This window comes from Equus asinus, chromosome 1, assembly GCF_041296235.1.
Source record: "Equus asinus isolate D_3611 breed Donkey chromosome 1, EquAss-T2T_v2, whole genome shotgun sequence".
NCBI lineage: Eukaryota > Metazoa > Chordata > Mammalia > Perissodactyla > Equidae > Equus > Equus asinus.
This window is the reverse complement of record NC_091790.1, coordinates 165,174,180-165,191,912: the sequence shown is the minus strand read 5'-3', so window position 1 is coordinate 165,191,912 and position 17,733 is coordinate 165,174,180. Positions and strand designations below refer to the sequence as shown.

General features: G+C 36.1%; 1 protein-coding gene and 1 long non-coding RNA gene across 6 annotated transcripts in view; one reads left to right on the top strand and one right to left on the bottom strand.

Annotated features, from left to right (window-relative positions):
- The window catches only part of SEPTIN7 (septin 7), a 114,773-nt gene that overhangs the window by 16,571 nt on the left and 80,469 nt on the right, over nucleotides 1–17,733 (bottom strand). For all 4 annotated transcript variants that reach the window (XM_070511764.1, XM_070511767.1, XM_014840735.3 and 1 more), the window contains 4 exons: nucleotides 14,869–14,986; nucleotides 6,354–6,446; nucleotides 5,161–5,257; nucleotides 3,648–3,699 (listed from right to left, as the gene is read on the bottom strand). In XM_070511764.1, the coding sequence (XP_070367865.1) occupies nucleotides 3,648–3,699; nucleotides 5,161–5,257; nucleotides 6,354–6,446; nucleotides 14,869–14,986 (360 nt within the window). The remainder of the gene's footprint in view (nucleotides 1–3,647; nucleotides 3,700–5,160; nucleotides 5,258–6,353; nucleotides 6,447–14,868; nucleotides 14,987–17,733) is intronic.
- Nucleotides 1–17,733, top strand: part of LOC123287916 (uncharacterized) — a 66,923-nt gene that overhangs the window by 42,442 nt on the left and 6,748 nt on the right. For both annotated transcript variants that reach the window (XR_011503888.1, XR_011503887.1), the window contains exon 2: nucleotides 16,998–17,098. This is a non-coding gene — a long non-coding RNA (uncharacterized lncRNA). The remainder of the gene's footprint in view (nucleotides 1–16,997; nucleotides 17,099–17,733) is intronic.

Here is a 17,733-nt window from a genome sequence, read left to right as displayed (position 1 = left end):
TCATCACCATTCCTGCATCTGCCACCTGCCATCTTTCATCTCCACCATTTTACCAAAACTCCCTTCTGGGAGACAAACATAAAGGTGTACTCTGTTTTTATCCTTCCTTATATCCAAAAAACATTCACTATTACTTTCACCTTTGTGAATAGAATGAGATGTTTAATTACCCTGATTCATCTCCTACTATCTGGCATTTCCATGCAGTTCTGATAGTTTACTCCTCCTAGTCCTAAGTCTGGGTTTTCCACAAGTTTCATCTCCCTTTATACTCCATCCCTTGATGAATTTATCCTTTCAATGGCCACTACAGTTACACCTAAAGCTCTACCCCTCTCCACTTCAGTCAAGTCAGGCAGCTCCTTATTCCTAGCATATCCAGTGGTTGAGACTGAATAGCTCACGAGAATTTGTCACTGACTCTCCAAACTTAAGAGGTCCACTGTTTTGGGAGCACTTTTCCCAGCCTTGAAGTCAAGCCACTCTAACTCATGACAATTTTCTCCTTGGATGTCAACTCATTTTTTGGTACCAGTATTTGTTATAGGTGACACCATATAACCTCTTCAAATATATTGTAAGCTCCCCTTTACAAGAAACATGCCTTCACCTTTTGTATTTTCTATTGTATTTGTATTTAACTATGGAGAGCTAATAACAGGCCCTTTAAAAAAAGTGATAACCAAATATTGAAGGTGAGATACGACAAACACTGTGGATTTTCTAGAATAAATTACTGTTCCACTTTATCTAGGTAGAGAATAATAAAAACAAATAACTATGCCAAAAAAAAACCCCAATCTTTTTGTAATTTAAATATCACCTCATCACTGCACCATTAAAAAAATCATTAAAGGATCTCAGCTATAGTACTTAGTAGTTGAAATACAAGAAATGTAAAATAAAAATAAGGTGGATTTATTATTTTTGTTGATGACATCTAACGTTTTAGATTATGGAAGGTTCTTTCCTTTCACTAAAACATCTTTATGATTACCTAGTTCTGATTTTTTTTTTAGGATATAAAAGTCTCTATTTCCACTTAATGTGTTTTACTTTATCCTTTTAAGATTCAACCCATTCCTCCACTCTTAAAATAATTAGATAATTAGTAATACACTTTTCTCCACGGTTTCAGAAATTTATTTATCTTTTCCATTTACCATTGCTGATATCATTGCACTCTTTCTCGCCTTTTGTTTTCCTTCTCTGTCTGATTTCTGCTCTATCGCTATGTCCTGAAAATATTTGTATCAAGTTTTCCTCCTTTCCATTGTCTTCCTTGGTTTGCCTACAACAGCGAGTTCTCTTAATTAGTAAAATGACGCTTCTTTGAACTTGGGTCCTAGAAGCAACCAGTATTCCTAACTTTAACCTGCAAGATTTCAATTACTTGGAATTTATAGACATCTGGAATATTGGTATTAATATTTCCTTCAAGTATTTATTAAATATCCACTAGGTGCCTTTATCTTAAAGACATGAGCTACATTAAATGTACATCTTTCTCATCTCTACTCCAAATTTAAAAGGAAAAGCAATAAATTAAAATATTCCTAAGCTTTTCATTTTCAAATTTTAATACTTTTAAAGAATGTTTTACACAATTAAATGTAAAAATTACAAGTGAAAAATTGTGATAAGAAACAAAAGTAAAACCATCTAGTGTAAGTGAACATTTACACTTTAGGAAAGAAAAACAAACATGTACAGCAAATTTAACAAAAAAATGAATTTTTCATTAAGTAAAATCATCTAACCATCTACCTCAAGGAGCTAAAGCCAATGTCTTCATCCTATTCATTGATAAAAATGTTAAACAGGATCACTCCCAATCTCGCAAATAAACATCATTCAATGACGGTATCTATCCTAATCCATGCTAAGACATCTATTTCCATGAATCCTTTCCTAACTGGCCCACTCAGTGGTAACGTACCACTTACTCTGAATTCCTTTAATATATCTAAGTATCCATATCATAGCACATATCTGTTTATATATTACCTAACTTCAAAATTTTTTCTATTTTTATACATGTATGATTGTCTCGCTGCTTTGCTGTACTAACTCTTCCTGCAGGAATGGTCCATTTGCTCTATAATGCTTCTATATTAGTGAGTCCCATTCAGCAGCTGCCAGGCTGAGAACCTTCAAACACTCAAAGTCTAGCTTCTGGCTCAGTAACTAGCCTTTCCTTCAATAGTATTTTAGGTATGTAGGCAATTAATGATTTGATATTTAAAAAATAAAATAAAGTTATAGAATATGACTGTGTCAAGCACTGGGCAAGCAGCATAGGAAATTTAAAATTGAGGAAAAGAATAAAATCAGGGGGAATGTGCTAGCAATTAATATTTATGAAACATTCTCTACATAGATACTGTCATTAAGAGATTATTAGTTCTTCTGAAGTCACACCTGAAGAAAGGAAAAGAAAGAGACTATTTCATAATGGAACCTGAAGTGTTGTATTCTCAAAACCCAGATAACCACCCTTTCATGTGCATTTGCTCTTCTCCCACTGTGTGAGGCCTAGCAACCCCAACTGCTGAATCAACCCTATCATCTACTTCTTACTCAAAACATCTGGTCATGAGATCCTTTGAGAAAAACCAATTACGTGGCAATCTTTCTGATTTCAAAATTTACTCTCATCGCTAGTATATCTCGAGGTAGCCATTTGACTCACTTAAATTTACCCCCTCACTTGTAAGAATGACCTTGTTGTTTCATTATTCCAAGTATCATCAATATGCATGTTACTACTTCCACAAAGCTAAAGAGACTCCTGAGTACTGGGAAAGTGGATAGTAGTGTGAAAATGAATAGACATCAACTTAAGATGGCCATCCAAAGCTGGAAGTTGAAGAGAATATGTAGTGAGGATCTGGAGAAGCAAGCAAGATGAGAGAGGAGAGAAGTGGGAAAACGGTGTGAGGTGGCAAGAGGAAGGAATCTGGCTCAACACGAAAACACTGAGGTTCATTTTGATCCTCTTGCTATTCCTTGCCCATTAATGTCTCTGGTTCTATTAAACTTTTTCATTATGATTTCCTCTCTGCTGTTGCTTTTCTAATTCAAGTCCTAGTCCTCTAATCAAGATTACCTCAATGTCCTGTTCTCACAGGCTTTCCTTCTCTTTCATCAGGTATACAAGATACAATTTAGGAGTAATGTTTTCTTGCCTGGGAGGAAGACAGGTTTTGTTCACTGTGTTCCAGTACAAAAAATGCTCCACTCACCAGCTACCAGGCCTTGCATCTTTTAACATTAAAAGTCTAGCTTGTTTTTGACTCAAAATCTAGCCTTCCCTTCCACAGTTTTTTCCAAGCTTTTCACATTAAAGAAGAGCAAAAGCCTTTTTCTTTCCACTTTCCATACCTTTCAGTATTAAACCACAACACAAGGTATAATGATAAAGAAACTCATTTTCCTATATATGTCTAGCCACATAGCTTATTTTGCATTTTTGCTAATGACTCCAAAACCTTGCTGAAATAATCCATGTAGTCTCCATGCAGTACTTACTTCAGTGCTAGAATGAACATACCAATTTAAATTAGCTACATTTATAGATGGCAAAAACAAATCTGTCCAACTCTAGGGAAAGAAGAAACATTATTTTCATCATTGCTCACACTTACCTTATCAACATATTTCTTAGAATTGTAAAATCACAATGTTCACCATTTTCAACTATAAAAAAAAATAGACCACACACATTATTTCCACTAAACACAGTCTTTTCAAAGGACATTTTACAGGAAAGTGGGGATAACAACGAGAGAATACACAGATAGATTAGATCAATTTTTCACTAAGGTTTAACATTGTAACACAGTACTTAAGTGCATGCCAGACAAGTGTGCTATAATATTACTTTATGGGTAGTTTAATCCTCAGTGATAAAATATATAAATCTAACAAATGAATTCTCTGAAGTAAACAATTTTGAAATTTTGAGAAGGGAGATTGCGTATTTCTCTTTATTGGTAGAGAATATATTTATTCCATAATAAAATGCATTTTAAAAGTTTAGTGTTACAGGTGAAGGTAGAATCACTTAAGAAAAACTTTCTTAAAGGAAAACCAAAATCAAAATGTTAGCCTAGAACTTTAAAGTTCTTTATTTTTTAAAAAAATATATCACTAATAGGAACACTCTCTTTTTGAGGGAGTGTGGGGGACGGGGAACAACCTAAAACTAGAGATACGAAGCAATTTCTTCAGCACATATTTCTAAGGGCTGTACGAGTTCTAACGCCTCAGCTCAGTAACTGAATGTTACCTGGGTATGAGAGAGCTGGGGACGAGTACAGTGTCATTGGTAGGGAAAGTCAATGATAAGGACAATAACTTGGGAAAATATGCTAAAGATTACAGAATTTTTCAAAATAATACTAACAAATAGATAAAACAACCATGACTCAATCTTGGTTCCAAGTTACTATAACAGAGATGATTAAATATTAGGTAAAACTAATATAATAAACACAAATTTGATGAAACACATCTATTGCCAAGAGGACTGCTGAGGTTTGATGCTATGACTAAGATTTTATTGGTATTTAAAAGTCCTCACAAAATTAGAAGAGGCTCTCTTAATAATGAAATCTTTTTACTCTAAAGATGTGATGTCAAGAAAGGTGACTTTCATCTTTGAGGAAAGGAAATTGTGAATGTTTTAACTGGGCTTATGAAAATTGTTCTCAACCATTCTTGAGAGTCCTAGACCCATGTGAGACTCAGATAAAAGTGAGAGGCCTTTTCTCCAAAATTGTTTTCAATTTCAGAAGGTTTATTAGATCCCTTGGAAGCAACCTTTGGTAAAGAACCTTTGCATTATAAGTATGTTTTCAAACAAGAAAACAGGAATAGACTTGATGCAGTGGAGGTGGGAGGGTGGGGCACTCACAAGAGACTTCTCAAGTAGTAGTACAATGTTAGAATTTAATGCATACTTGCCTGACTTAGTAGGATATAAAGTCTGAGAAACTGGAATGTACTTATGAGGAAATGAGACTAAATGAAACTGAATTCAGAACAATCTTTGAAAATCTAGAATATATCAATATAGTATGCATATACTACTTACTATAAATACTTTATCACATTTGTGAGATTTTATAGAAAATCATTCACTGAAGAACATCTTACCTTCAGCAACACCCCAAGGATACTGCCTTCCTCTGACCCTTTTGCCATTAACTTCAATGATAGTATTACTACCTACCACAGCAAGAGGTAAACGGTCCTATAAAACAAAGTATTCTTGTAAAAAATACATCTTTGTAGTCCTCACAAATTCAAGAATAAAGAACTTATATTACTCAACAGATTAGCAAAAAAAAATTACCTTGACAGTTTTCTGCATTCACTTTTACAGGCCATTCAATTACTGTCTAGTAAATTGCCATTATATGGTATTATCACCAATGTAAACAATGAATAAAATTATGCTTTCTCTGAAAATTTAAGAATACTAAGGCACACACTGATCAAATTATTTGCTAAAAAGAATTCCACAACGAAGTGGTCTCATATTGGGAAAATTTAAAAGGGTAAAAAATAATTAGCAGGTAGAGGGAAAACGTGAGGCTTGTGACTGGCCTACCTAGGTGATCACAAACCAAGCCTAACAGCCCTGGAAGCAGGGAGTATTATACTTGATAAACTCTACTTTTGGAACTCCAGATCTAGGGGATTGGATTTGTATTCACCCAGACTAATTCAAGAGTACAAGCTTTCAAAATTCTTGTAGCTCCCAGAAATAAGAATATATAAAATATGTGGCTATTTTATAAAATCTCAGAAATTCTTCATTGGTCTGGTATAAGAATTTCATCACTCCAAGGTAATTATTTGCTTACATAATGCCATTATAATCAATACAACAGTTTTAGGTCCAGGGTAAGGAAAAGACTATAAATTAAAAATATAGAAAATTATGTTGGTATAGATTTTTCATTAGTTTTTACAAAACGACAAAAAAAAACACATAGTTTTGTTGGGCTCTTAAAAGAAAGATTAAGCATAACAGTGTGTAAGAACAAATCTTCTCCCTTGTCATTACCCATTTTTTTAAGGGAGAAAAGTACATAATATGAAACCAATTAATTGAAAACCACACGAAGACAAGAATAATGTTATTCATCTATTTCATACAATGACCTATTACACATAATAGTCAATCAACAAAGTTAACTGCAAAGTTGAATTCAACACTGAATAATCTCCCTATTCATTTTGTAAGCAAACTACTTAAAAACACTGATACTTTTGGTCTTTCCAGTGGATATTATGGTGTTAAGGCCCCAAAATATTTTAGTAAATTATGAGAATAAACCTACCTTTATCTTTTTAACAAGCTTATTTTCTTCTTCATCATCTGTCTCTGGAAATTCATATATTTTAATTTTATGTTCTTGGATTTCTTTCATTATCTAAATTGAAAGAGGAAGTTAGCAAAAGAGCACCACATGTAATTAGTACATTAGCTTTATTTTTATTATACTCTTCTTAAATCCCAATAAGTCCTCAGCTCTAGGTCCTTTACTGTTTTTTCAATGATGCAAAACTGTAATCTAAAATCAAAGCACTATGCTGGTCTTTTATTGTTTTTTAACTATAAAGTTGATACATAAATATCATTCCCCAAATCCAACTACCTCAGAAGCGTTAAAGTCATAGGGTTATAATAGCAAAAGTCTTCTAAAAATGATGCAAGATTCCAGAAAAGGCTTTTTCTAGTTGATTTTTACTATAATGGCTTTAGGTTATTTATTTACAATGACTGAGATTCTTTCTTTAGATATAACTCTCACCAACTGTTTTATTCAGCTGAATCAAGAGAGCTTAAAACTCACCTAAAATTTTTGGTAGAATTTGGCAAAAGTGAATAAAACTAAGTACAGTATTGGCTCCAGGAGAAAAATGTGCACAATGACCAGAAAATATCCTTGCATGTGTATATGCATACACACAAATCAAGGAGCAACAGATATAAGACGAAGCAAGCACACGAAGAGAAAACATGCCCTGGAAATTAAGAAGCTAAGGAGTTAATAAGGAGAATGCAGAACAAAGAAAGCATATTAATAACATCACAAATGACCTAGTTCAAATTATCTTATCCCAAATCAGTCCAAATTCTAAATAGAATACAGACATCCAAATAATGTTCAACAACCAACCCTATTCAAACTCACAACAAACCAATGGCTAATACCTAGAACTGGCTCCCTGCCTGTACTGGTTTTTCAGCACTATTCTTACTGCAGGGGTCCCCAGCAGCAGCAAAGGGATCCTAAACAAAATGTGTTACATGGTTACTATACTCGGTAGAAGGAAAACTGCCATGAGAAAAACAGGACCAAACATGTTTTACAATTGGGGTATGTAATTACACAGAAAAAGACATAAGAATAAATATAAGGTATCACAAACATGAGTAGAAGAAAAAAGGAAACACTCATAGCTAGCTCTAAGATCAGAGGTTCTCTCTTTTTTTTTCTGCTTTAACTCCCCAAATTCCCCTGGTAGATAGTGGTATATCTTAGTTGCAGGTCCTTCTAGTTGTGGCACGAGATCAGTGGTTCTTAAAGGTTGCATATTAAAATAGCCTGAGTAAGTATGTTCAAAATAACAATTCCAAAACCCCATCTTAATCTACAGAATCAACTGGTAGGGAGAATGTCCAGTGACTCATTTTGAAAAAGTTCTCTAGATGATTCTGGTAAGCACCCCTCATTAAGAACCATTTTTTTAAAGAATACAAAAAACAAAATTGTACAACCACTACAATGTGACTGATTTGGAAGCAGAGATCATTGCTTGTTCACCTTTTTTATCTCTAAGTGCTTAGTACAATTCCAAATCAAGATACATACAAATCAAGATAGAAGGGGAGAAGTGTATTATATGATTAGTATTTGAACTTAGGAACAGCACATTACAAAATAAAAATGTGAGTGAATTGATGTAAAATAAATACAGAAACATACACTCCTGGTAGAAATGCCAAATATAATAAAAATGATGTACAAAAACATTCTCAAAACTTATGTGGATTTAACACAATTTCAAACCAAATTTCAACAAGTTTTTGTGTTTGTCACAGGCTTAAGGTATTCTAAAATTCATATTGAAAAATGAAAAAAACAGTGTCTTGTTACAAAGGGGACTAAAAGGACAATAAAAGCTAACTAACTCTAAGATCTGTTTTTAAATATTATACAGAGTAGCTGAGGCTTAAAAAATATAACACTGGGAGTGACATCAGCATCATGGCAGAGGTAGCTTGCCCAGGACACTCTCCCCTCCGACATACAACAAAAAGGAGCAACCATATTCCAACAAAAAATATCCTAATAGCACAGGAATTCATGGAGACCCACAGCAGCCAAACAACAGAGGGCAGAGAGGCTGGAGGGCCCCTTGGAAGAGCTGGAGTGGGTAAGAGAGATCTTCACTCCCTCCCCTAAAAACTGGGATTGCTGCCATGGGAGGCTCCCTGAGGGAAGGAGTCGGGGAAGGGCCGTGCAGCACAGACAGAAGCCCTCTAACAGGGGAAAGCTTTCTCATGGGGTGACCTCATCAAGCCAAGACCCCAGGAGAGCAGATAACGAGAGCTGATCGGGAAACCGGGTCTGTGCACAAGAGAAAATGCTCCCCTTCAACCTGCACTGTGCGCTGCCATTTCGGCTGAAAGTGGAGGGCTCAGAATATGTGGCTCTTGAACACCCCCCCATCTAGTGGCGACAGGCTGTAACTGCAACCGAATAATAGCACTATGCGCAAAAACCATTCTAGCATCAAACGATTCATAAAAACTCCAGACCAAAAGGAAAATAAGCACCCAGAGTTATGCCCTGAAGACTCAGAAATACGTAAACTAAATGACAATGAATTCAGAATGGCTATCATCAAAAAGCTCAATGACATAAAGGAAAATATAGAGAAACAAGTCAACGAGTACTGGAGTTACTTCACAAAAGAGATTAAAATTATAAAGAAGAATCAATCAGAAATACTAGAGATGAAAAATACAATGGAAGAAATAAAACATAATACAGAATCCCTGAATGCCCGTGTGGACGCCATAGAGAAGCAAATCAGCATAACCAAAGATAGACAGGGTGAATGGCTCCAGACAGAGGAAAAGAGAGAACTAAGAATAAAAAGGAATGAAGAAAATCTCCGAGAAATAGCCGACTCAATGAGGAAATGTAATATAAGAATTACTGGTATTCCCGAGGGCAATGAAAAGGAGAATGGAGCAGAAAGTGTGCTCCAAGAAATAATAGCAGACAACTTCCCAAATCTAGGGAATGAGAGAGAAATGTGTGTGGAGGAAGAATTCAGGTCTCCTAGATATGTCAATGTAAAAAGACCTACTGCAAGGCATATAGTAGTAAAACTAGCAAAAGTGAACGACAAAGAAAGAATACTCAGGGCAGCAAGGCAGAAGAAAACCTACAAAGGAACCCCTATCAGACTTTCAGCGAATTTTGCTGCAGAAACCTTACAATCTAGGGGAGATTGGAATGACATATTCAAAACTTTAAAAGATAACAATCTTCAGCCAAGAATACTCTATCCAGCAAAAATACCCTTCAGATCTGAGGGAGAAATTAAATCTTTCCCAAACAAAAGCTAAGGGACTTTCTAGCCATGACACCCCCCCTACAATAATTCCTCAAGAAGGCCCTCATACCTGAAAAAATAAAAAACAGGAGAATGGGGTCACAAAACACACACTAAGAGACAAATAGAGAAAATCAGAATAGGATAGCAAATATACAACTACAGCATTAGGATAAAGGAAAGGAAAACACCAAAAACAAAGACAATCTTATCACTTGTTGGAATAAGAGATGACAACAATAACTTAGGAGGGAAGGAGGAAAGGGACTGAATCAGTTTAGGCTAAGGAAATAAGAGGCCACCAGAAAATGGACTATGTTATACACGAGATTCTGAATACAAACTTCAGGATAGCTACTAAACCTAAAAACAGAACAGAGACACAAAAAATAAATAAGGAAATAAGAAACTGCAGATGTTAGTGGGTAGACCAAAAACACACAGGACAAAAAACAAAGGTAATGCAGGAAAACCGGAAAACGAGTGACGGGATGACAGCATTAAGCCCTCATGCATCAATAATCACCCTCAATGTAAACGGATTGAACTCTCCAATCTGAGGGAGAAATAAAAAGGCACAGAGTGGCAAGATGGATTAAAGAACAAGATCCGACATCTGTTGTCTCCAGGAAACACACCTCAGCTCCAACAACAAACACAGGCTCAGAGTGCAGGGATGGAAGACGATAATCCAAGCTAATGGCAAACAAAAGAAAGCAGGTGTTGCAATACTTATATCAAACAAAGTAGATTTCAAGACAAGGCAGGTAAAGAGACACACAGATGGTCAGTATATAATGATCAAAGGGACACTAAATCAAGAAGAAATAACACTTATAAATATCTATGCACCCAACACAGGAGAACCAAAGTTCATAAAGCAACTATTAACAAACTTAAAAGAAGATATTAAAAATAACACAATAATAGTAGGGGACCTCAACATCCCACTCACATCAATGGACAGATCATCCAGACAGAAAATCAACAAGGAAATGGTGGAATTAAATGAAAAGCTAAAACAGTTGGACTTAATAGACATATATAGAACACTCCATCCAAAAACAGCAGGATATACATTCTTCTCAAGTACACACGCAACATTCTCAAGGACAGACCATATGTTGGGAAACAAGGCAAGCCTCTACAAATTTAAAAAAATTGAAATAATAACAAGATCTTCTCCGATCATAATGCTATAAAGATAGAAATTAATTAATAAGAAAAAAGCTGAGAAAGAGACAAAGATGTGGAGACTAAACAATATGCTACTGAACAAGCAATGGATCATTGAAGAAATTAAAGAAGAAATCAAAAAATATCTGGAGACAAATGAAAATGATAACATGCCATACTAACTCATATGGGATATAGCAAAAGCTGTATTAAGAGGGAAATTCATCGCAAACATGCAGACATTAACAAACAAGAAAAATCCCAAATAAGCAACCTCAAATTACACCTAACTGAATTAGAGAAAGAAGAACAAACAAAGCCCAAAGGCAGCAGAAGGAGAGAAATAAAAATCAGAGCACAAATAAATGCTATTGAAACAAAAAAGGCAGTAGAAAGGATCAATGAAACAAAGAGCTGGTTCTTTGAAAAGATAAATAAAATTGACAAACCCCCTAACCAGTCTTACACAGAAAAAAAGAGAGAAAGCTCAAATAAACAAAATCAGAAATGCAAGAGGAGAAATAACAACAGACTCCACAGAAATACAATGGATTATAAAGGAATACTACGAAAAACTATACGCCAACAAAATGGATAACCTAGAGGAAATGGATAAATTCTTAGACTCTTACAATCTCCCAAAGCTAAGTCAAGAAGAAGCAGACAGTCTGAACAGACTGACAAGGAAGGAAACTGGAACAGCAATCAAAGCATCCCAAAGAATAAAATCCAAGGACCAGATGGCTTTCTTGGGGAATTCTACCAAACTTTCAAACAGGATTTAATACCTATACTTTCCAAGCTATTCCAGAAAATTAGGGAGGATGGAACACTTCCTAACACATTCTACGAAGCCAACATCATGCTGATACCAAAGTCTGACAAGGATAGCATGAAAAAGGAGAACTACAGGCCAATATCACTGATGAACATAGATGCAAAAATTCTCAACAAAATTTTGGCAACTCAAATTCAGCAATTCATCAAAAGGACCATACATCATGATCAAGTGGGATTCATACCAGGGACACAGGGATGGTTCAACATCTGCAAATCAATCAACGTGATACACCACATCAACAAACTGAGGAATAAAAACCACATGATCATCTCAATAGATGCAGAAAAAGCATTTGACAAGATCCAAAAGCCATTTATGATACTCTGAACAAAACGGGGATACAAGGAAATTACCTCAACATAATAAAGGCCATATATGACAAACCCACAGCCAACATCATACTCAATGGGCAAAAACTGAGTGTCATGCCCCTGAAAACAGGATCGAGACAAGGATGCCCTATCACCACTCTTATTCAACATAGTACTGGAAGTTTTGGCCAGAGCAATCAGGCAAGAGAAAGGAATAAAAGGAATCCAAATAGGGAGGGAAGAAATGAAACTCTTGCTGTTTGCAGACGACATGATCTTGTATATAGAAAACCCCAAAGAATCGATTGGAAAACTTTTAGAAGTAATCAACAACTACAGCAAAGTTGCAGGATACAGAATCAACTTACATAAATCAGCAGCACTTCTATGCTCTAATAATGAACTAACAGAAAAAGAACTCAGGAACAGAATACCATTCACAATTGCAACAAAAAGAATAAAATACCTCGGGGTGAGTTTAACTAAGGAAGTGAAGGACCTATACAACAAAAACTACAAGGCTTTCCTGAAAGAAATGGATGAGGACATAAAGAGATGGAAAGACATTCCATGCACATGGATTGGAAGAATAAACATAGTTAAAATGTCCATACTACCTAAAGCAATCTACAGATTCAACCCAATCCCAATCAGAATCCCAACGACATTCTTTACAGAAATAGAACAAAGAATCCTAAAATTCATATGGGGTAACAAGAGACCCTGAATTGCTAAAGCAATCCTGAGAAAAAAGAACAAAGCCGGAGGCATCACAATCCCTGACTTCAAAACATACTACAAAGCTACAGTAATCAAAACAGCATGGTACTGGTACAAAAACAGGTGCACAGATCAATGGAACAGAATTGAAAGCCCAGAAATAAAACCACACATCTATGGACAGCTAATCTTTGACAAAGGAGCTGAGGGCATACAATGGAGAAAAGAAAGTCTTTTCAACAAATGGTGCTGGGAAGTCTGGACAGCCACATGTAAAAGGATGAAAATTGACCATTCTCTTTCACCATTCACCAAAATAAACTCTAAATGGATCAAAGGCCTAAAGGTAAGACCTGAAACCATAAGGCTTCTACAGGAAAATGTAGGCAGTACACTCTTTGACATCAGTATTAAAAGGATCTTTTCAGACACCATGTCTTCTCAGAGAAGGGAAACAACAGAAAGAATAAACAAATGGGACCTCATCAAACTAAAGAGCTTCTTTAAGGCAAGGGAAAACAGGATTGAAACACAAAAACAACCCACTAACTGGGAAAAAATATTTGCAAGTCATGTATCTGACAAAGGGCTAATCTCCATAATATACAAAGAACTCACACAACTCAACAACAAAAAATCAAACAACCTGATTAAAAAATGGGCAGGAGACATGAACAGACATTTCTCCAAAGAAGATTTACGGATGGCCAATAGGCACATGAAAAGATGTTCATCATCACTGATCATCAGGGAAATGCAAATCAAAACTACACTAAGCACCTTATACCCATTAGAATGGCAAAAATAACCAAAACAAAAAGTAACAAGTGTTGGAGAGGTTGTGGAGAAAAAGGATCCCTCACACACTGCTGGTGGGAGTACAAACTGGTGCAGCCACTATGGCAAACAGTATGGAGATTTCTCAAAAAATTAAAAACAGAAATACCATATGACCCAGCCATCCCACTACTGGATATCTATCCAAAGAACTTGAAGTCAGCAATTTCAAAAGTCCCATGCACCCCTATGTTCATTGCAGTCAAGACTATTTATAATAGTCAAGACGTGGCAGCAACCTAAGTGCCCATCAACTGATGACTGGATAAAGAGGATATGGTATGTGTGTGTGTGTATATACATATATATATGTATATACACACACACACAATGGAATACTACTCAGCCATAAAAAAAAGAATAAAATCGCCCCATTCACAACATGGATGGACCTTGAGGGAAATATGTTAAGTGAAATAAGCCAGATAGAGAAGGACAATCTCTGTTATGACTCCACTCATATGAGGAATTTAAACATGTGGACAAAGAGAACAGATTAGTGGCTACCAGGGGAAAGCGGGGGTGAGGGGTGGGCACAAAGGGTGAAGAGGTGCACCTACAACACGACTGACAATAACGTACAACTGAAATTTCACAAGATTGTAAACTATCATAAATTCACTAAAAATTAAAAAAATATATTTATATAACATTGGCCTAAAATAAAAAACAGGCTACTAGAATAGGGGAGTAGTTTCAGAAATTGGCCCTGTATTTCACTAAATGTAATATATAACAAACCACACAACAATGAGGAAAAAATAAACCCCTGCTTTAAAAAGTGTTGAGCCTTTCTGCAAAATTAAATCAAAAGTTAAAGAAATGATTAGGTTCCACTTTATTCCAAAAAAGTTTTAAAAATAAAAATGACAAATAATGCTGGCAAGGCACTGAAACAAATACATCCACTGCAGAAGAAATCTGATTGTTTTATTGAGAAAGCATCATGACAAAATGGGGAGAAAGAATAAAGAACAATAATATAATCACACCCTTTGAAACAGTAATCCTCTTCTCAGAAATTCAGTCTAAGAAAATAATTCTAAATGATTTGGGGAGGGGCGGTGATGGAGGCTATGCAGAAACATCTAAAATAGCCTTATTTAAATTGACAAAGGATAAGGGCTCTATGATAACGGATAAGAGCTGTGAGGAGAAAAGATAAAATAATAAAGCAGAAGATTATTTTCAAGAGTTATTTTTAATACAGTATAAATGACCATACAGTAAAGTAGCAAGAGAAATGCACTGTAACACATTATATTGAAAATATGAAAAACTGCAAATTACATGAATGGTATGGGAAATCCAAGAGTTGAAGCTCATTCTGCTCACCTGTTTTTTAAACTGTTGGCACTCCTCCGGTGTGAGTGTGTCTGCTTTGGCAATAAGTGGGATGATATTCACTTTTTCATGCAAACGCTTCATAAACTCAATATCCAATGGTTTAAGTCTGAAATACATAATATTTAACATGATTAAATTGATCAATTTGGGAGACAGATTCTTCACACCCCCAATGCTAAATTAAACACACTGGAACAACTTTACTTACTTATCAGAAACACTCTCTGAAGATAACATGTATTGGGCCAGCAACAGTTAGGTAGAACAGGACTTCAAGAAGCATTGGAGTGGCTAAGAAGGCTTTGACTCCTGCCCTTGAACACCCTGGTCATAGTTTTTGCCCTAAAGAGGAATTAGAAAAACTGGAAAGGCTCCTGATAGGCTTTCCTAGAACAGCCTCTATATGTATTACTCAAAATTTGGGAAATCTTTGTTTTGTTTTTAAATGAAAAATGGTAGTCCTCTTTAAACCCCACATTCAGTTCTTGCTTTTGTTAGTGCCACTGAGTTGATTCCGACTCCTAGCAACCCTGTGTATAGCAGAGTGGAACCCTGCCCAGCCTTTTTGCACCATCCTCTCACCTTCTGGCGCAATATCAGACAATGTTCCCGCTGCTATTCATAGGGTTTTCATGGCCAATTTTTTAAGAAGTGGGTGGCCAGGTCCTTCTTCCTGGTCTTAGTCTGGAAGCTCTGCTGAAATCTGTCCACCATGGGTGACCCTGCTGGTATTTGAAATACTAGTGGCATAGCTTTTAGCATCACAGCAACACGCAGCCACAACAGTATGACAACCAACAGATGGGTGGTGTGGTTTCCTGACCAGGAAATGAACCAGGCCATGGTGGTGAGAGTCCCAAAATAATAAAACCACTAGACCACCAGGGCTGACCACTCAGTTCTTACTATCAATTATATTTCTCAGAGAAGAGGCTCAAAAGAGAATCTTCTTCATCAGAACTTTCACCTATTACAATCTGGCTGCTGCCTCCACTTTGCCACTATACCTTCAAGAAGGTCATCACATACTTTCATGCTGCTAATTATAATTAGCGGCAGCTAACTCATAAATACCATGGTGTTTACCATTACTTTTAAATTTGCTCATTATGCAGCATTTGATGTTATTCCTCTACAAGCTGTACCCTTAGGGTACTTCTCAGGATCCTCTTTTTAAGCTGGTCCCTTAAGGGGTGTGTTCCTCAGAATTCTCTACTAGGCCCTCTTCTCTTCTTACTCTACATTTTGTATGCTTATCATCGACTACAATGACTTCTATTATCCTCTATGGGTCAATGACTCCCAAATCTTCACCCCGGCCCAGATCTCACTCTTATGTTCCAGACTTGTGTTTAACCAGTGGAAATACTACTTGGACACCCCATTTTGGCTCCTCAAAATCAAAAGCTCATCTGAACCTCTAAATCTTCCCTTCCCTTCTGTGCTTTCTATGTCAATGAACGGCACTACAATCCACCCAATTACTCAAGCCTGAAACCCAGGATTCCTCCCTCTTCTAATTCTCACTTCCAAAGATTCACCAGGACCTGCTGAACAAATAAATGTATGTATATACTTGTCTTCATTTACATTACTTTGGTTCAGGCTACCAAGACCTTTGGTATGAATAATTAAAAGAATCTATCTTGTTTCCCTCTAAACCATGCACAATGCAGTCAGAATGGTCTTTCTAAAATGTGAATCTGATTGAGTCATTCCTGGACTGAAAACCTCACTAAAGGCCAGATTCCTTAGCTAGCGTGGCCTACAAAACCTGTGAAGACACAGCCTCTCTAGATGTCCTCATCTGTTAGCATCCCTTAGCATCTTTTGCCACCCCCTACTTCCAAAGTGGTAGCCTTTTTGAACTTCTCACAATTCCTTGAAAGCACCATACTTTGCCCTCTGGCCATAGGCTACAGTCTCTGCCTGGAACACGCTCCACTCCCAACCCCCTTCAACTTGGCCTGCCTAATTCTTATTTGTCCTTTAGGACTTGGCTTACAATTCTCATTTCCTCTGGGAATCCTTCTCTAACCTTTCTAAACGGTTATAACAGTTAATCTTCTGTACAGAAACTGCCTACTCATGTATTTGTTTTCCCATCATCTCACTAGAAGATCCTTAAGAGCAAGGGCGTCCATTCATTCATCTATATCTCCAACACCAGGACGATGTCAACACCTGAGAAGGAGCCCAAGTATCTGTTGACCAAAAAGTAAGCTGCTGTGATTTTCCTTACATCCCTGAGTAATTCTAAATGAAAACCAAAGAAATTCCTCATATCTAGAATACACTGTAGACTAAAAATTAATATACTACAAAAATAAATGAAGATAATGTGAATAACTTGCATATAAATATCATTCCAAACTAGTATTCTTTAACTTTTATAAAACGATGAGAAAAAATGGAATAAAAGTCTAATTTTGTTATGAATTTTATTGATTAACATCTTAAAATAAAGAGAAAGCCCCTATTAGGGTTCTCCTAAAGTACTATAGTTTATATATAAAATTGGGGGCATTGGGGCCTAGAGACTAATGAAGTATGCCTTTTCACTAACAAATAATACCCTATCTCTTTGTCGTAGTGACACAGACTCGCAGAAAGATAGGGAGGGGTAAGGAGGTGGGATATGGAGAATTAAGATAGCTACCTCTTATTCTAATTCTCCTTAGCTTGAATCCTTTGGAATTTCATATTCACATTCAGAGAATAGTGAATACTACAGAAAAGGGTGTGTGGCTGGAATAACACTATATTATCTGTAAACAGTGCCCTTATCTCATTAGTGCTAACTGAAAGAATCTGTCCATCTTTGGAAAAATTTAAGTTTTCCTTCACCAGTCA